The sequence below is a fragment of the Sceloporus undulatus genome, chromosome 2 (genome assembly GCF_019175285.1).
Source record: "Sceloporus undulatus isolate JIND9_A2432 ecotype Alabama chromosome 2, SceUnd_v1.1, whole genome shotgun sequence".
Classification (NCBI taxonomy): Eukaryota; Metazoa; Chordata; class Lepidosauria; order Squamata; family Phrynosomatidae; genus Sceloporus; species Sceloporus undulatus.
Genome location: NC_056523.1, coordinates 156,161,534 through 156,181,970, shown reverse-complemented (window position 1 = coordinate 156,181,970; position 20,437 = coordinate 156,161,534). Strand labels below are relative to the sequence as shown.

At 39.5% G+C, this 20,437-nt stretch overlaps 1 protein-coding gene across 2 annotated transcripts in view; it reads right to left on the bottom strand.

Annotated features, from left to right (window-relative positions):
- Window positions 1–20,437, bottom strand: part of PRKCA (protein kinase C alpha) — a 285,172-nt gene that overhangs the window by 25,329 nt on the left and 239,406 nt on the right. Inside the window, exon 9 of one of the 2 annotated variants that reach the window (XM_042455224.1) lies at window positions 5,147–5,170. The exons of the other annotated variant lie outside the window; for it this stretch is intronic. Within the exon in view, the coding sequence (XP_042311158.1) occupies window positions 5,147–5,170 (24 nt within the window). The remainder of the gene's footprint in view (window positions 1–5,146; window positions 5,171–20,437) is intronic. 2 annotated transcript variants of the gene reach the window in all.

Sequence of the window (20,437 nt, the reverse complement as noted above, 5' to 3'; positions counted from 1 at the left end):
CCCCCCCCTAAACATCCATGGCTCAGTGCTATGGGATTCTGGGAATTGTAGTTTCTTGTGGCACCAGAGCTCTCTTGACAAAAGGAGGCTGAATGGTCCACAGAGCTACAGTTCCCAGGATTCCATAGCCTTGAGGAAGAGGAGGAGGAGGAGAAGGGGGGAGCAGAAGGAGGAGGAGGAGAAGGAGGTGGTGGTAAGTGGCCAGAGGCCTCAAGTTTTTTTTAATTTTATTTTGCATGCTTTTAATGCTAACAAGTCTCCCTTGCTTTGACAGTGATAGTGTGGTGATGGTGATGATGATGAGTGAGCTTGAGAGGCAGGCGGCAGTGCAACTCCCTGTTCTGAAGCTGAGCAAGTGCACCTTGCAACGTGTTGTTTGGGTTGTTTAATGTAACAAGTCTCCTGCTTTGACAATGCTAGTGTGGGGTGCTGATGATGATGATGATGATATGAGTCAGCTTCAGAGGCATGGACGCACTGTTTCAGAAGCCGAGAGAGTGTCACCTTCCAAAGTGCCTTTTCTGTGTGTTTTTGGTTCTTTAATGGTGATATTGATATCAGCAAGCCTCTGAGGCTTGGCCAATGTAAGTTGCTGTGATTTTTACAATCTCATGCGCAGTGAAGAAAAACCACAGTCCCTTGACCAAGTACACACTTTTGAGAAGTACACTTGGGGCAAGAAACCTGAAATGGCAAATCCACTTTTTGTGAAACCACCTTAATATGTTCAATATGCATAGCCATGTTAAACCATGCTAAGCGTTAAACCCAACAAGGGGTTTGCTTATGGAATAAGACTCTGAAATATGCAAGAGATTGCCATGTTAAGTAAAGCCATGTTCAATGCCCAATGTGCTGTTTGGAATGGGGGGGGGTGGCCAGAAAGGGAAGTACATTTCTGCCATCTGTCTAGGAATAATGCCAAAATGCCTTCCATTTTGATCATGCCTAAGAAACATGCATTTAGATTAACATTTTAAAAAAATCACCAATTTTTTCCGCGTGTCCTCCATTTTTTAGAAATGTTGTCCTACACTTGTCCCGGTTTGGAGGTCCTGACTTATGGCAACCCTGTGTCTGAGGCACATACAGACAATTTTGTGATATAGCAGAATAAGCATCATGTAAAGGGAGAACAGGCTCAGAACCACCATGACCTATTAAACTGTAGAACATGAAATATCATTCAATAACTAAAATGTAGTCATGCATCCTTATTGTTAGGATACAGAATGTTTTAATTAGTATGCTTTAGCATGTACTGCATAACCTCCCAGTCTTGAAAGATAATTTATACTTTTAATTAGATTACTGTTTAAAATAGGAAGCTAATTTCTGGTAACAATTTTAAATTACAGCCATAAAGCACCATGTAATTCTTTGGTAATTACATTAGGCTTATTTGTGGTGTTTCTTTTTCTGATGTTAGTTTCAAATACACTTATCTCAGATAATACTGTAATGAGCATAAATAATCTGCTCATTATTCTGCCTTCTAAAGGCATTTAATGTCCTGAATCTTTAAATATATAGGTCCTTTTAGCTAGTCACTAAGAATAAAGAATTGTTGATTCTTTATTCTTATTATTCTTATTATAACTTATTATTATCTAGTTAAAGAAATTATGCATAATATTTTACAATCACATGAAATTTTTCTATTTGTTATGGGATGTATCTGCACTGCAGAAATAATCTGGTTTGACACCACATTACCTGTCATGGCTCAGTGCTATGGAATTCTGTGAATTGTAGTTTGGTGGGACACCAGAGCTTTGCAATTTCCAGAATTCTACAGCATTGAGCCATGGCAGTTAATGTTCTGTGAAACCGGATTATTTCTGCAGTGCAGATGCAACCCCAAGTGACCTTTTCTGTCTAAGGGCACATCTATACTGTAGAAATCATGCAGTTTGACATTACTTTAAGTGCTATAGCGCCAGACTATGAAATCCTGGGATTTGTATGGAGTCCTGGAACCAAAACCCAGCAGATAACAAGGCCCCACTGTACTAAGAAAATAAAGAAGTAACTATGGCCTGTTACAGACTGCCAAAATAAAGCTGCTTCGGGTCTCTTTGGAGGTATGCTATTTAAATGATCCATGGGTCCTAAGAGTCTGGAGGTCGCGCCAAAGTCACACTCCATTCCTAAGCACTGGAGTGCAGCTTTGGTGCAGCTTCTGGATTCTTAGGATGTATGCATCATTTAAACAGCATACCTCCAAAGAGACCCGAAGCAGCTTTATTTTGGCAGTCTGTAACAGGCCAATCTATCAATCAGCACATGGAGCCTGTCTCTGTTTTGTTTTTGTTGGAATACATGCTTATCAGTTCCCTCCTTTTGATAAGGCAACAATTCTGCCTTCTATCCATTCACCCAGGAAAGAGGCCATGCCAAGTGGCAAGGGTAAACATGGGAGAGGTGGCTGAATGTTTCAGCTAGGCTTTTCCAAAATGCCTGGCTTTTGTGTGTGTGTATGGGGGGGGGGGGGGTGGCTAGGTGGGTTGGTGTTTCTGAAACTAAGGGCACTCTGGGAGGAGTGGCTTAGATAATCACCTGTCCCAAGAAAAATAGCAATTTCCAAGCTATGCCTCTCACCATGCATTTAGCTCCAAGAATATTCCCTCCACCTGAGTATCCAGGCATTTGGAAATAGGGTCCTTGGAGCCAGTAGATGCCACCTCCTATGGTCTTCACTGCTGGCTTCATTGACTTTTTCTCACTGCTGCTGCACATGGTCCACATGGTCTTTTCACATCTTGCTGCCACTGCCATCTTGAACTCAAGAGGCTCCCAGCCCCTTTAACTTTCATATTAGGATTAAAAAATAAAGCTGGGACTCAAGACACAAGGTAGTTAACACAAATAGTTAACAACAAGAACAATAGGAAGAATGAACAGCAGCTGTACATGGGACAATCAATATTTTGGACAGCAGGTCCCAGAATTCCTCAGTCACCATGGCCAGGGGTCCTGATTTCAGAAATGTGGTCCAAAAAAGGCTAACTTTTCTAAGCTCTGAGGAAGTGATGGTGTTTAAAGTACAGTAACTCCCCTCGTCTAATTTATTACCATAAAAGAAAAAGTGGTGTGTTGGGCTTCTTCTTTCTAAAAGAACCTCACTACCTTTGCATTGTGGGGGAAAAGGTACAGAAAGGACTTGAGTTTCCTGTTCAGGGCCATTTCAAATATTCATTAACATCCCATACAGAAAGCTCATTGGGATTGCGTAAGTGTACACATTGCACACAAAATGTCATAGGCATTGCTCTGAACACAACTCTCTCTCCTGCACAAGTCTCTAATCATACCTATCCCCAGTATGTATTGTATGAAAAAGTTCCCACAAGAAGTAGGCTGAGTAGCACCCTTCCTTGCAAGCCATATTTTCTCTCTAGGCAACTGCATGGCAGAAGGTCTCAAAATGGAACCCAAATAGCAATAGCAAGTACATTTCTATACCACTTATCAGTGCACTTAAGCACTCCCTAAGTGGTTTACAATGTGTAAGCTAATTGCCTCCAACAAGTTGGGTACTCATATTAGCAACCTCGTAAGAATGCAAGCCTGAGTCCGTGGCTGGGATTGAACTCACAACCTTGTGGTTTGTGAGTGAATGGCTGCAGTACAGGCATTTAACAACTGCACCACCAGGGCTCTTTACAGTTACAATACAGTTGGTCTATTTTTCACTTTTTCTTCTAGCCTAGCTAGGAGCTTATAGACAGGAACACAAATTTGCTACTTTTGTGCTATTAGTTTTAAAGAACTCAAGGGAGCATTTTTGCCACCGAAACACAGTATTTCATCACACTGTATCATACTCAATGCATGCATGCAGAATTGTCTTTAGGTAGAACATCATGCAACAGACTTACAGTTGTCATAGCCAGAGAAAGAATTTTAGGTAGACATTTTAAAAAGGAAACAATGTGTTCAATGTAAAAACAAAATGCTTTCCACTGCCTTTTGAATTTCCATCTCAGTATTTCAATACGTTGTATAGCAGGGGTATCTGGGAAGAATAGTTATTTTATAACCCATTACAAAAAGATGTTGTGCATATTTTGGGCAAATTTTTGAGATAGACTCACTGTGGTTCAGTACAAGCCCTAATTATTGCTGTTTCCCCCATTTCCCAAAACAGTGCTGTGATATTTGAGTAAGGTTTCCAGTTGCAAATGACAACACAGAAGGGTTACAGTCAACACTGCCTCTTTTTTCAGCTGAAGGGAATAGTGATGTAAAGAAATTTACTCATCATTAACGAAAAAGAATTATTATTTTTTAAAAAATGGGATAAAATTTCAAACATCCTAATTTTTTTGCCCATTGTGAAACAAAAAAGTCCACTGTGTTTTTAAAATGTCAGCAGCAGCTACAGCAATTTATTTTCAGATTTCATGCAAAAATAATTTTTTTGCACTGGGAAACTTTTGAGAACTTTTTTTTTTAAAGTCCCTAAATTAAAAATAATCACTGGGAAATGTGCAAAACCTCTAATGATCATGTCCACAGGCGAGCAAATTTTCATAATTCTTTTGTTTTTACATGTAAGAATGAAACCAGAAAAAAATATCTCTAGATAAGACCTGTGGAATCCATCTATTTAGTTTCATCAGGCACTAGATGCAGTGGGGTAAGCTATTACTGGGTACAGTAAAAGCCAAAAGAGTATGCATTCAGCTGCCCATGTGACAAAAAGCCACGCTAGTCTATGAGAGAGCAAAAATCCAACGCCCACAGCTCGATGTTCAACAATACTCCTATTCGTGTGCAAGATTTTGAGTTGTTCAAAACTAATAATCAGGCTAGGTGGTTCAAAAAACTGAGGCGGGGAAAGAAGCAGATCTGTTTTTGGCCCACTAAAAAGTGGGCCACATATTGTGGCCATGAATCTTAAACTAGAGCCCTAGTGACCACAGCACTGACTAGAATACAGATAAAAGCATCACTACTAAAATTCATCTTGAATCATTCACTATAGCAGTTAATATATTTAAGCAGAGTTAAACAAAAATTCCACACAAAATCCAGCTGGCAATCTCAAAATGGAATTTTAATAAAAATTAGTTGCAGCACTCAGAGAAGGAAACCAACACAAGACATGCACATAGTCTTACTTTCTTTGGTTTGGACGCACCTTATCTTGGACCTTCCTTTTACCCTGTAACCACAGGCAAGATACACTTTACATATTTCAAAGCCAATGGCACATAATGAAACACAAAAATCACCTACAGTGGGTATATTCTCTTGTCCACGCTGCAGTTCTTGGATTTTCCCCTGTAGATGCTCTATGGAAACTGTGCAACCCTTATTTTAAAGTATTTCTTCATACTTGAAACACATGGTTTGAAATGACATGTTCCTACAACTTCCACCATCTTTCATTATGCTGATTAATGCTGCTGGGAGTTGTAGTCCAACAACATTTGAAGAACAACACAGTTCCCATCCCTGAAGTAAGGAGAGGTATCACTGAGCTCTCTTTCTCAGTCTTAAATGACACAAACAACCACCTCTAGTGTTTATCAGATCTGCAGGCATGCTTTTAAAAGCTACATATGTGAGAAAGATATAATTTACTACAAACACATTAATTGCTCTAAGAATCATTTTTAACCTTGCCTCTGTGAGCATGCTGGAAAAATGTCAGTATCGCATTCTGTCTCACTAATAACATATTTTGTGGCTATGTGTTGGCACGGTTGTGGGCACATGTGACCCTAGAGACATATCTGGTAGCACAGCATGTATGCAGATTAGTTCAGAATTATAATTTCCCTCTTACTGATGGGTAAAGAAGTTGTTCCTGCCAGATCAACCTGCCCCTTGAAATAAGTTCTTAATTTGGTAGCATGAGGGAAGCCTGCTCAGTCTCACATATTCCAGTTACAGCTCTGCAAAAGACAACTCTCAGCCTCCTGACCTATATTTCAATAGATTGCTTAGGTTTTTTGTTGCAGCTAATACACATACTTCTGTGGGTTTAAGAATAAGCCTTGAATCCACACGTGCCTATTGCTTGAGACTTCTTAAATTATGGAATAGGAATCATACAGCCTGGCAGATGCTGGAACCCAATTCTCAGCAGCCCTGGCCAGCACTAACTAACAGCAAGGAATGTTTTGAAATGGAGTCCAGCAACTTTTAGAGGGCCGCAGGATGCCCATGATGCCAGTACCAAGTCTGAAAGATGGGGCAAGAAGCAACTCACATTGGCCATATAAATATTATTCTTCACATAGTCATCATAAATCAGAATTATACTCAAGCAGAGTATTATTCAAAATTCTATTGAAGGAGAGAATTAGCTCATTCAACTAATCTGTATCACTCCCTCAATATATAACTGTTTCTCTTGATTTATATTCCACATTAATTTCAACACAAAATACTCTGGGTCCATGGGCCTTACTTCCACACTGTCTTTTGAAGCTACGGTTTGATGTGGGTTTTCAAATAGTGGTTTAGCGGTTAGAGTTAACCATAATTTGCCATTTTGGATATCACAACACTGTGTAAAGCAAAACGACAACAACAAATGGAAAAATAGCATATACACAAAAGTGGTGGGTGAAAAACACCTTATATTTCTGTTAAGCCTGTGAGTCACATTACAACAAACGAAGTAGTAGTGTGACTATTATCTAGTCCATTTGAGAAGGCACAGTATGCCTGTTGTCATAGTAACACTCTTAAAGAGATCTCTAAGCAGTTCTCTGGCTTGCTTCCCCTCTCAACAAGCAGAACGCACATTTGGTTTATGTTGTGTGTGTTGGTAATCTAACTCAATGGTCACATAAATCTATGCCTTCTGTAGTGTTTTCATCCCTTTCAATGACACCTAGCGGCCAGAGAAAGCTCTGCTTCTCTTCAGAAGATGATCTGTGTAAGAAGTCTGCTTATGTGACACACATCACTGTAGCTCATCTACAAATTCCTGCTCTGAGAATACACAACAGATATAAATAGTGCAAGAACAATGAAGCACAGAGTAAAGCAGAACCCCCCAATTTTCTTGTGGTTCAAGGAGGAGAAAGTCACAGTTTCCATTGTGTGCTTGTAGAAAGATTAATTTATAATCACAGAGAAAGCTGACTGCACACTCACTGATCCAGAATACTTGTAAGAATTAAGACTCTCTCACATTCACTAATGCTTCAAAAACCAGAAGTGAAAGATTGAATAAACAATACTGTAAACAATAAAGAAGTTGCAAATGAAATGGGTTTCTTTGCAACTTCTGCTCCATGTACTTTCCCATCATCTTGCATCCCACTTTCCCAGAGTGATGTCAACGCTAACAAAAAGCTGAATAAATGCTGGATTGCATGTTGGAAGAAATTATATGGGATAGCCCACTGGAATGAATTTTGAATTGCCAAGATCTACAGACCTCATTAAGTGAAAACCATGACAAATGGATAAAATGGCAAGTGAAATAAGTCACTGAGAAAGGTGATACAAGATGCTATGGTAAGTAGGCACAGGCAGTATCCTACTGGATCTATATTGCTGCTGTTATTGCTTTTCTTCTTCTCTCCTGCCTGCCCCTGCAATTCTATACACTTACTCCCTCGCTTCTATCCATTAGAAATGCAGCATACTGCACTGGGCAGGTCTCCTGAATTCAAAATGGGCAAGGTTCAGGCTTCCAGGATCTACTTTGCTTTTTACTCTGAGTCCTACGAAAGACAGCTAATTAAACAATTTGAAGACCAGGAAACTGGGCAGTATATTGTAACTGAATGGAGACTATATTAAAATGTATGCTTTTGTCATTTCAGCAGTATAATACAGGGCTGTCTGTGACAATCAAGGCTGTTCTTCCAGTCCACTAGATGCTATTTTCCAAAATCAGAAATGGGATTCCAGACACTTGGTTAGTTTCTTGGGTCAAGAATGACCCAAGACATTTTTACTAATTTTTACTAAATTACAAGACAACACCTTCTACCCCATCCTAATTTACCTTCCTAGCCAGCCCTGATGTCACAATGAAGGCTCTAAAAACAAATTGCAGTGACTGCATGAAGAGAATAGTGCATTACAGATGTGTCGGACTACAAACCCCAACATTCAGGTTATGACAGTTATGTTTCAGTGAAGCTTGAGCATATTTCAAGGAGGGCATCCCCTACAAACAGGAGTATACAGCTTGGCCTAAGGATCCAGGAGGTCCACAAAGAAGGGTGAGTGATAAAATCTATACATTCACTTCTAGCGTTTGTCTTATTTAATGCTTCCCAATGTGGAAGAACAATTTCAGTGTTTTGTTGTGAGATTAATTTCCTGTTTGTTTTGGTCCTTCTTTCCTAGCCAGCCTGGATATGCTTGTGGCAGCGGATAGAAGGCATTTTACAGCACCCTCATCATGGTGCACCCTTCTGCTTTCTTCTGACCATAATGCTGCTGCTTCCTCAAGAGCATGGAAGAAAAGAGTATATGATCTCTGAAGTGAAGCCAGATGGAGACTACCTACAATATATTGCTTACCTGCTGCTTCTAAACATAGTGAGTGAAATCACATGTAAACATGAGCCCCATATATCTATAATTTAATGTATTCATCTGTCTGCTAAATATGATAACATCAAATTGAATCATTATACTTGGTAGATGATCTAACAGGACCAAAACAAAGATCCAATCCATCATCTAATTTTGGTAAGCAAAAATGTATGTGCACTGAGGTGGGATATTAAAGATATTTAGACAAATTGTAATAGAATGTAGGAAATATATACATAGAATTATGTATTATATAATAATGTATGAATGAATGAATTTTAGTAATAAAATATAAAAAAATAAAAATGTATGTGCTTTTGTTCTAGAATGCAGATTTATGAATAAACCTTAACTAAACTTGATATTTACACTCAGACTAAGATCCTAGACATTTTTGCACAAGCTGGGGACTTATTAGCAAACTTATTAGCAAACTCTAGCTCTCCACCTTCACCCCACTGTAGTTTTTGGTCCATTTTGCATACAGTCTGGTATATGACCAGGTTTAAAGATTACAGGTACTGCTTGTCATGCTTTTTATTCATTTAGTCATAAAGAAAATAATTAGCATTATGATGTTGGGCAATGCTGGGGAAATTTCTTACTATTAAATAAGTACACTACTGTAAATAAAGACAATTCTAAATAACATGGTGTATCTGTAATTTTTAAATAAATATCTTCATTGTTCTTGTTTTGTGCCTTCAATACAGTTCTAACTTATGGCAACCCTAAAGAGACCCAATCATGGGGTTTACTGAAAAGATTTGTTCATAGGAGGTTTGCCATTGCCTTACCCAGAAGCTAAAAGAGTGTGACATGTCCAAGGTCATTCAGCATGTTTCATGGTTGAGCAGGGAAATGAGCCCTGGTCTCTGGAGTCATAATCTGACACTCAAACCACTATACCATGCTGGCTATCAATATATTTCTAAACAGCAGGTAAATATTCTTATAGCACTATCTCAGAATCCTGTTCTAATTGTTAATGGGAGATGTGGCAGCAAAAGCTATAGTACTGTATAGTAAAACACTGCTGCCCTCCTGTGGACTGTAAATTTCAAATGAAAGACAGTATCAAGAAAATGCAGTTACTTGATTTAAAATCTTGCACACATGTGCATACACAGCTGGTTAAGCCTTCTTTCTTTTTTCTTTATAACTGAAATTTGGTATCTTACAGTTCTGCAAAGCATAAGGCAGAGAACTGTCTGAGCCAGAAGCATAGTTGAAGCAGAGCCCATCATGGATTTAAAAGATGCAGGCAAACTTGTTTAATATCAATACCCATAACTATGTTACTTTTTGGAAGCAATTTACTGATTACTTACAATGTAATGAGGTCATCCACAGGCAGTGGTGACTGAACATTGCAGAAAAGGGAGGAATAAAGTAGTGTGTGTCTGTAAATGAAAGTGAACTGGCCTCAACTGTATTACAAATGAACATGGCCTAACATATACTTGATAAAAGCAGTCTGGAGGGGGAGCGTTCTAACCCTACAGAATCCTTCCTACAGATATCCAAACTGGAACAAAAGAAAAAGAGGCATGTTTGCATTCTGAATTAATTTACAATTAACATGAGAATTGCTTGGAGAAGAAGAACCAAGAAAGCTTAAGGATCATGCAGCTCAAAAAGCCTGAAAGAAGAAAGGCCCTCCCTTCAGCCACCATCTCGGGGGGGGGGGGGGGGGGGCTGGAAGAAAGAGAGCCCCCCTCCTGACCAACAATTTGAGGGGGAGAGAGGCCTGGCCTGAAAGACTAAGAGCCCTCCTTCCAACCACCATCTTGCGGGGGAGAGAGGCCTGTCATGTTTTATTTTGAGTTTGTATTGTACTTCCTGTTGTACACCGCTTTGATCTAATTTGGAAAAGCGGTATATAAATAAACATTATTATTATTATTATTATTATTATTATTATTCAACAAACCACCCCCATCATCAGTATTATTACTTGTAACCAGACTAGCCCACTTTGCTCTTCTCTCAAATAGCTGGCTACAAAGTTTCCTTACCCCAACTACCCACTTTGTTTGTTGGAGTTTTTAAATAACATTAATTTGCAAGTCTCAAACTACCTCAGGACACAAACTCAACTGTCTCAGAGCACAAAGCCAAACCTTACAAATGATGTATGTACACCCATAGTGGCAGGCTTTCAAAGCAGATTTAAGCCTAATGTTCCTCTGCTTTCATCCCTAAAGCTTCTTCTCTGTCCCCACATTTTATGTTGTTATAAGAACTATACCACCTTGGGAAAAATTAAGAATGATCTTCCATGTACATCAAACAAGAAAAGAATTAAAAGCTCCAATCCTCTATCAACCATGAAAACATTTCTTTAAAAAGCTGAATTGTCTGATAAGCAGGAATGTCAATCAGGACGAGAACATCAATGGGTCTTTGGGTGCTTTGGCTACAGATGCCATGTAAGTGGAGGAAAAGGAGTTACTATGGGATAAAATTAAATGATCACTTCCAATTATGCTCCCCAAAACTGATAACCAGTTAAGCATACCCTTTGCTGTTTATTTTGTTAACCTTCATTGACTTTACAAAAGAAGTGGCTGAAAGTAAAAACATAACTGAGGCAAATTTAATGGGGGCAATGCTCATTCAAGATCCTTTTGGGTAAAAAGAATGCCAGGAGAGAGAGGGAAAAAAGACAAGGAAACTCCTCCAAGCCTTATCATTTGTATAAAAACAATTTTCCTTAATTTAACAATACTGTTCATCTTAATAGTTAATCCTGGATATGCTCTTAAGTGCAGAACTAATTTGCAACCGTATGCAAAGCATAATGTTAATTTGAAGCTGAAAGCAAGATAATTCAAAATCTAAAGAAGCAATCAGCACCCCAAAGAGACAGAGGTATGATTTCAAACTGCAGTGATGCTTGCAAGTGAATTCTTTTTCCAATGCCAGTGCCTACTACTGTACTGGCCTAAACACTTGAAGTGATACAACTCCTCACAGAGCTTTCAAGGCACTTCTGAAGGAGATGTGCCACTGCCTCTCGCTACCTGATCTCCACCAGTGGAGGGCACTGCCACCTCATTCCAGCTTCACTTCCAAATGCCTGTCCAAGAGGTTATGATTGTTCTGTTAAAGTCTGAATTAATTTCAATAAACCATACAATAATAAAATAAACATGTAATGCTAAAATCTGAACATTATTTAATTGTATGCACTGCTAATAAACATGCTCATTAACACAGGTTCTTGCCATCTTCTGGCAATATAATTTCTCAGGTTTTCTCTTCATAATAACAGTTCAGACTACAGTACATGTGTCCTTAGCATTCATGTATCAAGTCAACACTGATGAGAATTTCTGACAGCAAAAACTTGCAGTGAAGATTCTACTACAGCAGAAAGGGCACCGGAAACAAAACATGCTTCATTGTATAAAAGAACATTTCATGCAAAACCCTAGTACTTTTCTTTTCTGTGCAAATAATTTAAAACATTGGGGCATTTATGAAATAATCACAATGGTTAAAGGCAAGATGAATTAGCAATCCGGGCACGGAAGTATCTGTGCAATATTTATGAAAACAATACACTATGATGGTGATATGTCATACTGCAATAATAGGCATGCTAAACAGAATATACAGAATGTGTGGCTTTATAGCCAGTTCCAGAGAATGTACTGTAAATATCACCAGAACAAAAACAAAATAAACCAATGCTTTGTATCATAAAGATGCACTATTTCAATTTTCAGGGAAGACAAGGGAAGATAGACTATATCTGATGAATGTAATGAGCTTTTATAAGTGAACTTTGCAACAGAAATTGTGTATCAGCTTGAGACATTATTGAGGTATACACCAAAATGTTATATGTCCACTCACCATATAGCAAAGCTGCAGCAACTACATTAAGAAGATACAGTGCATCTTTAAAAAGGTGACAAAAATGGACTCTTATCAGAATCTCAGAAAGTGAAAATAATTCTGGAAGAAAATGTTGTGAATGAAAATGAAAACAATACAAAGAAGAAAACTACCTTTAAGAGGTGAATATATATATGGCAGCCCTGAAAAAAAGACAGCAAAGGGAGAAAAACTGCTATGTTAGTAAAAGGATAGGCAAAAGAAAGCCACAAGTAATTAGTAGCAGAAACAAATAAGAAACAAATGCAATACAATAATGGCAGCAGCAATATAGGGAGCACACAGACCCAAAACTAAAACTGCATCAAAAAATTGCTCAGAGCCAAGAACAAATCGGGAAAGGGGAAATAGCATCAGTAACCAAGAGCAGACACAATGCAGGATATTGCCCTTAAGCAAAGAAAACAAAGTACACCATTAATGAAGGAAGCAAAGCATCCTATCTGCACAAGCTGTCATTTACCTCCATATACAGCATCACATGACAGTTGGACTCAATGACCAAGACAGTGTTCTTAGGCAATTATTGGGCTCTTATAAAGAATCCATCTGAGAAGAGTAATAAGTTTAATGAGGATTGCATGCAAGAATATCTTGCAGATCTTTAGAGAAAATATGAATGAAGGGCTGAAAGGAACAATTATAGGTTTACCTCAGTTAACCAAGTAGATGTGCTCCCAGGCTATACTTCTTTAACAGAAGCTTAGGCACCAGAGGTAGAAATAACATGGAAAGAACAGGGGTAGGGTCCTACACCACAAAAAGGAGTTCAACATGTTTCAGAAAACATTTTATTGAAAACTAACATTATGCACATGAGAAATGAAATAACCAGGTTAGGTAAACCTTGCTTAAGTAAGCAAAAATATTTTGACTACTGTATTGTAGAGACCACTTGGAAACGTCTTCTAAAATGCATCCTGGGATGATTTTTTTCTTTCAACAGCCTCCACTTATGATTTCTATTTCCATGGTGAAACTTATAGATCTAAGGGTTTTCAGCATGCTAGGGTAGCTGGTGAGGCAGGCTAATCTACTTTCCCTTTTCTGTTTTGTTCTTCACATATGCTCAGTAAGTGATTCTGGGGGCAACTGTTTACTTTGCCTGTTGTAGATAACAATACAGAGCTACAGTAGGATCACCCAAGTAGAATCCCATTCTTTCCCAAGTCAAGCTTTATTGCATTGTTTACTGCAGACACTCTGCTGCAACCCAACACTGAAAGTTTTTCTCAAGCCCTCCTTCACCATCTTCCCAACATCAGTGCTGCAAAAAACCTTTCAACTAGACAGAAGGCAAGAAGGTGGGGGTGGGCAGGGCTCCCAGAAACAGACTTTGTAAAAAGGAGCTTCTTTTTCAGAGGTTTTGTTAACTGAGGTATACCCGTATAGTACAATTGTAACTGTATTGCAGCAGTACTATATCTCTCATGCAGTAAGGCAGAAAGATGTAAATCTGTATTCTTGTCTCCACAGTACACAACTCTTCTGCTTAAACCACCATGCTTTTCCTGATTCTCCAAAAATCTCTCCATGTCATAACCTCTCCTGCTGGTGATGAACTTCCCTCTCCTGCTGTTCGTTATGTTCATTTCATTTTTCAGAAAGGTTTATTGCTTTCACTTAGGCCCAGGACAGATGGGTCTGAAGCAGTATGCCGCCGCTGATACTAAGGTCCCGGAGCGCTCAGTAACCACATGCTCCGGAACCCTAGTCTGTTTGGGCAGTGGCATCATGGCGGCGTCCCGTCCATGATGACGTAAGGGAAGCCCAGCGTGCAGACATCACTGCACGTCACTTATGTCACGGGTTTGCCAATGGCGCACCCATGACATCAGACAGGCGCCATAAAAAGAACCAGCTTTTTGCATGTTCTTTTTACTCCGGAAGGACACCACATGGTTTGGCTGCTGTGGCATCCCTCCGGAGTTAAAACGGGCGCTTCCAGCCTGCCATTTTGGCCTGGCTTGTTTTTCCCCTTAATTCAGAAATGTAGATAAAAAGGAAAGAACATCCAGCTGTCACAAGAAAAGATTCTCACCTAAGTTGTCACTTGCTGAATGGCAAAGTAGGACTGAATAGCCCCATTCTACACAATAGGGAAGGAGGGCAAACTTGATTCTTTCTGAAACTTTCTTTGGGACAGAACACAAACTGACTTGGTAAGAGTTGTGCCAATTTCATAGAAGGCCACATTAGGAACAGGAACACTGGCTCTTCATGTCTTTTTAAGTTACACATTTGTGCTATTTGCTCACAGACTCAGCCCTGCTAGTTAGCATATATATGATACGAATTGTCCTCTTGTATCTGGCATTGTAGCATGTTACACAGTTTGCTTTCAAAAGGGCAAAGAGAATCATCTTAGAGATATTTATGGCAGCTCTGAGTCATCTAACTCTTGTGAGGTGAAAATTGAGAAGTCTTATTTATAGCTATTATCTGTACCAACATAAAGTTGTTCACTCCTCTTAACATAAAGAGGACAGAAGATATTTTAAACTAGATCAGACAAAACACAGGCCCGTTGCATAAATAAGAGTGTCACCCTTCCCCCTAAACTGCTGCTGTTTCTAGTGCTTGGCTTACTGCATTCTCAGGTACTGTTCTTTCACCACAGAGCAGCACCTACATGACAGCAGACCTATAACACAGCCACTCCACAGTCCTTGCCTGTCAACTGCAGTAACATGACTCATAGGTCACAACTATCTGTTTTATGTGCCATTCCCTTTATCTTCTACTTAGTAATTTGGTCAATGCAATCAATGAAAGCAGAAAAAGGGCTTTTACCCATCATGAATCCCTCTGCCTATTTCATGGTTCAAAAAATACCCAAATCCAATGTCCATCTGGCTCTACTTTATTGTGTATGTTTCCCCGCCTGCTTGTGTTTTTCCACCATCTCAGTCATGTACTACAAACTATCTCCCTGCTATCTATGATCAGTGTGGAACACTGCTTGTACCTAGTGTTAGATGCAAAGTAAATAAAAGCCAGATATTTCTAGCTCCAGGAAAGAACACACTGGTCTCTTGCCACTGGGCAAGGAGGTCAAGGGACTTAGAAAGGTTGCACTCTGTGTCCTCATGGCAAGGGGAAACCCAGCAATCACTGGAAGATGAGTTTCAGGAGATTGGGCCTGCTCCAGCTGCAAACTGCTCTGGGACTGCAGGTTTTAAGGGAAGTGTAATCTGGTCATCAGTGGCTGGGAGGGAGACTGCACTCCCTGCCCTGGAAAAGATCCTGATGTTACAAACAGGGAGTGATGAAAAACCTGTGAGCCAAGGTGCCACTGTTGTTACGGATACCTGCCCCAGCTTCTCTTATTCCCTGTTTGGTTAATTACCAGACAAGGGAACTATAAATTATTCTTAATAAATACTTTATTTATCAAAAACATTTCAAATAAATAAACAAACAAACACATGTGTGCTCATTCAACTCAGAAATGGTACTGCAGTATCTTCCTGTCATTCACTTATATTTCTTTTCTCTTGTGGCTACATTTTGCTGGGCTATTTTAATACACCAGATTACACTTATTTGCATTTTGAAATATGCTCTCAGATAACATATTCCCCCACCACACTCAACTGCTAAGAAAAAAAAGTGCATCATACTGAATATAATACTTTCCTCAAAGGTGATCATAATGTTCATAATGTTGACAAAACCAACATTATATTTTCTAGAATAAGTACCTAATATAACCAGACAATATGGCTTTTAAAGATTTAAATACATATTCATTATTCTTACAGTAACCTAGCAAGGAAGTGTTAGGAGAATTCTACATGAAATATGCATCTTTCTGGAATATGCTGGAATAAAAACTTCTCTCTTTCTAGGATGAAATATTCTCACCATTATTGCAGCGCTGGGGAGTAGTGGTAATTTTGGGGTTACTCCTTGTCCTACTCCAGAGTAAGATATTTTTTCTTAATGTCATTCCTACTCCTGTAAAAATTTCTTACTCCTTTACTCCTTACTCCCTGGTTGCTTTGTGTGTGTGTGTGTAAGTGTCTCTCTTTGCCTCCCAGTCCCTTCCCCAGTGCAATATAATAAAATTGTTTTTAGGTTTTAGCATGTAAAAAATAATAACAGGAATAAGGAATAACAAATATATTTTATTACTCCTTATTCCTACTCCTACTCCTGTATAAACCTTTACTCCTACTCCTCAGCCCTGCATTATTGTTAATAAGCATATATATAGTAAACAAACCAAAAATATTCTAACTAAATATTGTTTCAAATATTCTGAAGCTATCTTTCAATATTGATCTACAGTATATCCATCCAGGCTCTCAGAGCAGCTTATTCAGATGGTTCCCTGCCCTCAGGCTTACAATCTAAAAAGACATGACACAAAAGGAGAAGAGAATGGCAGTGGGGAAGGGAATCAGGTCCAGTGGTTCTTCTTTCCCTCTGAGGTCTGGATCATAGCAAATGGACTGGAAGGAGGGCCCTTCTTCTTGCTCTGGCTAGCCCTGATGGAGTTGGGCCTGCCTTTTCACTCCTTCCCAGGTCTGATGAAGACAGATGGCATTTTTTGAAAGTTGTTTTCTGGTGCCTACTTTTTGGCACTATCTGTTTCACTACAAACCACAAAGTTATATCCAGGCCAGTGAAAAGGAAGGTTCCTTCAAATTCCTGACAGTACTCAGATTTAGCAGAGGCTTCTGCTGTAGGAAAGTGTGAGAAGGGATCTTTGCCCATCTACCCTTTCCTATGCAACCCCCCCCCCCCCCCCCCAGCCTTGTGCATGCCTGCTGGTGCACAGGAAAACACTATGGGACATTTGCCTGGTGATTCATTGGGGTCTACACAGTCTGAATGTTCCTGCAGACTACTCTATCTTTTTGTTTAGCTTTTTAATCAAGGGATCACCTGAGGCACCAGACTTCTGGAGTTGCTACTCCAACTTTGGAGGGGAGGGGAGAATGCATACTTATCATCTTTTATCCTTCTGTTTTGAGTGACATAAATAATGTGCTTGCATGCTATTGCAGACCACCTAATGGAACCAGAGAGGACAGAGTGGCAAGGGATTTTCATGCCTGTCATTTCCAGCAATCAACACTCATTGCTGTTGGTGTACATGTCCCCATGCTTTCTCTGGATTTTCAGTCTTGGATAAAGGAGCAAGTAATTGCTCATCCTCTCAGAGAGGAGGCTGTTGGACATGCTAAGTCAACTAACTAATAGCAGCAGCCCCAGGGGCAACCTCCTGACAGGAAGCAGCAGCCTTTCTCAACCAGGGGCCCATCCACAGAAGAAAATGAGGGGAAAGGGAAGTCAAGTTCATGTCTGCTCAGATGACAATGCCCATGTTCTATAATAATGCTGCATTCTGATGCATCTGTGCTTGAACTCTGAACAGGGAAACAATTAAGCATTTAATCAGGGCTCTGTGTGTTCTGCAATCACATTAGGCTGGTAGACCTGAACATTCCAGTCTTTCATTAAAATGGCCAGTACTTAGTGCTTATATGGGGTTGCAAGTGGAAATGCAAATGGTGGTGAATTCACAGAGAAAAAAAGGCTGAGTGGGATCTCCAGCAGTCAAGGGTAAAGCTGGCAATGTTGTGAATAGTCTGCACAGGCCTTTGCCCTTTCTTTGATGTCTAGCAGAATATATGCAGATTATACTTGGTCTTTTATCATTTTTACAGGTCACAGAAGTCTGCTTTTCCTCTGTTGCAAAATTTTGATTGAAAAAGAAAAGAGTCTATTTTCACTGCACTGGAAGGATTACATTCTGTGATTCTATTATAAGGCAGGAAAGCAAAGTCCCTAATTGTTCACCCAGTAAATTCCACAGAAACAGCCAAAAAATGCTTACTCTCCATATTCAGTATTTATAGTGACATGGTTTCTATTAAAGCTTTTAAGCTTTGAACACTACAGCTTTTGTGTATGTCTGTTAATGTTTATCCTTGAAGCATGGCACAAAAGGAGACAATAACCTTATCAAGAATGACAGGCAAGAAAAAATCAAGAAAAGAAAATTCTGATGGACAAATAATGGTCCTATTTGTTAGTTAAGGCTGCTACTTTTCTATTCGTGTCCATTTAAAGTAAGAGTCCTATCAGTAGTTGGTAAGCATGAAGCATAAACTGCAAGAAATTTATAAACTAAACTTGGGCTGTTACCCAGAGGGGAAATCAGCTAAAGATCCATAAACAAAGAATAATTTGAACATGTTCCGCACCTGTTGTGCTTGCTCTTGTAAGCAACTGTACGTTCTCTATCAGCTCCAGCTCTCTCATCTGGGTCATTTGTACCAGTACCAAATTCTAGCAAAAAAAAGGTCACTTCTTCTGGCCCAGAAAACTCCACTCAATATGCAGAAGGAGTGATTGCAACCCCTAACCAGTTTAATGACTACATCCCCTAACTAATTATTCACAGGAGGGTGGAGCTTATGCCCATCACACCCAGCAACGCAGCAAAAATTGTTCACCTGCTATTCCATTGCAGAGCCTATCTTGAAATGAGCAACCAATATTATCAGGTTCAACAGTGCTGATTAGAGGCCCAGAGTGATGAGAGAGTTCCTAGTACTGTGCATGCAAGCTTTTATCTCTAGTAAAATGGCTCCACCACTTCCTCCTCCTCCTCAATTAAAGGCTCTGAGATGTAAAGTGAGAATACAAACTTCAGAACAGCAGTACCCTTTGGATCACTAGTACAAGTACACTTTCCATTAGTCATTCTGAGCAATTGACCTATTAATTCCTGAATATGACTAATGTCAGTTTGAAATATAGATGGGGAAACATATCGATTTAATACCAGGTACATATTCTTAGAAACACAGGGCAGAGATACACAGACTTCTGAAAACTCAAAGTAGTAGTTGTTTTAAGGTTAAATTAGATGAAATTTCACTGTTTACTTGATTAACTTGAGATTTAGGGTCTTCTACACAACAGGTTCTTCTCCCTTACTCTGCCATCCTCTATTATTGTAATAGAAATACAGTTGAACCTCGCCTTACGTGTGGGATTCATTCCGGACCCCCCCCCCGCGTAAGGCGAATTTCGCCTATGCTTGAGCCCCATTCAAGTGAATGGGGCTCGTGCGCATGGTGGTGTGGTGGCGCAGCAGCACCCCATTCATTCAAATGGGATGCACTGCCCCTTGCACCCCGTGCACTCCCACACGACTTGAGCACATAAGCTCAAAGCTGTGTATAACATTGGCGCACTGTAGTGGCTTTATTTACAATGGGCCCTTCCCTTATGCAGGGATCCGTTCCGGATCCCCGTGCATAAGGGGAATTCCACATATGCTCATGCCCCATTGAAAATAATGGGGTGTGTGTTTGCGGCGGTGTGTGTACCATGTTTGATTGTTGCGTGGCTGCAGCATAAGCTTGAAGCCGTGTATACTGCACTGCGTATGTCATGGGCACACTGTACTTATAATGTTACATAACTGTCATGTTTTAATACTGCATGAACACTTGCATTCTAAAAATGTCCAAAAGTTCAAAGGTACTTCAGCATTTCCATTATTATAATGGCTTACCATTAACAGAACTAAAATACAGTCCTCTTCCTTAAAGACTATGAGAGGCAGTTCAAAATAGACTTTAGAAAAGAACATGACATTTTTTTTTAAAAAGCCTACATCCATACAAACCTATCCATATGTTAAGATCATTTTTATCCCTTCCTTCTAGTCTGCCATCAAATTCTATAAGGTAGGTTGGCACTAGACAAGACACTTTTCCATTGCTTTACAACTAGCTCCATCTGTTATTATTTTAAAGCGGACATTTTTAAAAAAGAAAAGTTTTCATTACATTTCAACCCATGTAGAACTTTAAAGGTTATAATCAACATCTTGTACTGCACACGGAAACCAATGGACAGCCAGTGGAGCAATTTTAGAATAGTTGTTATATGGTCACTTCTGGTTTTTCTAGTGACCAGTCTGGCTGCCATATTCTGAACTCACTGAAGTTTCCAGACTATGTACAAGGGTAGCCCCATGTAG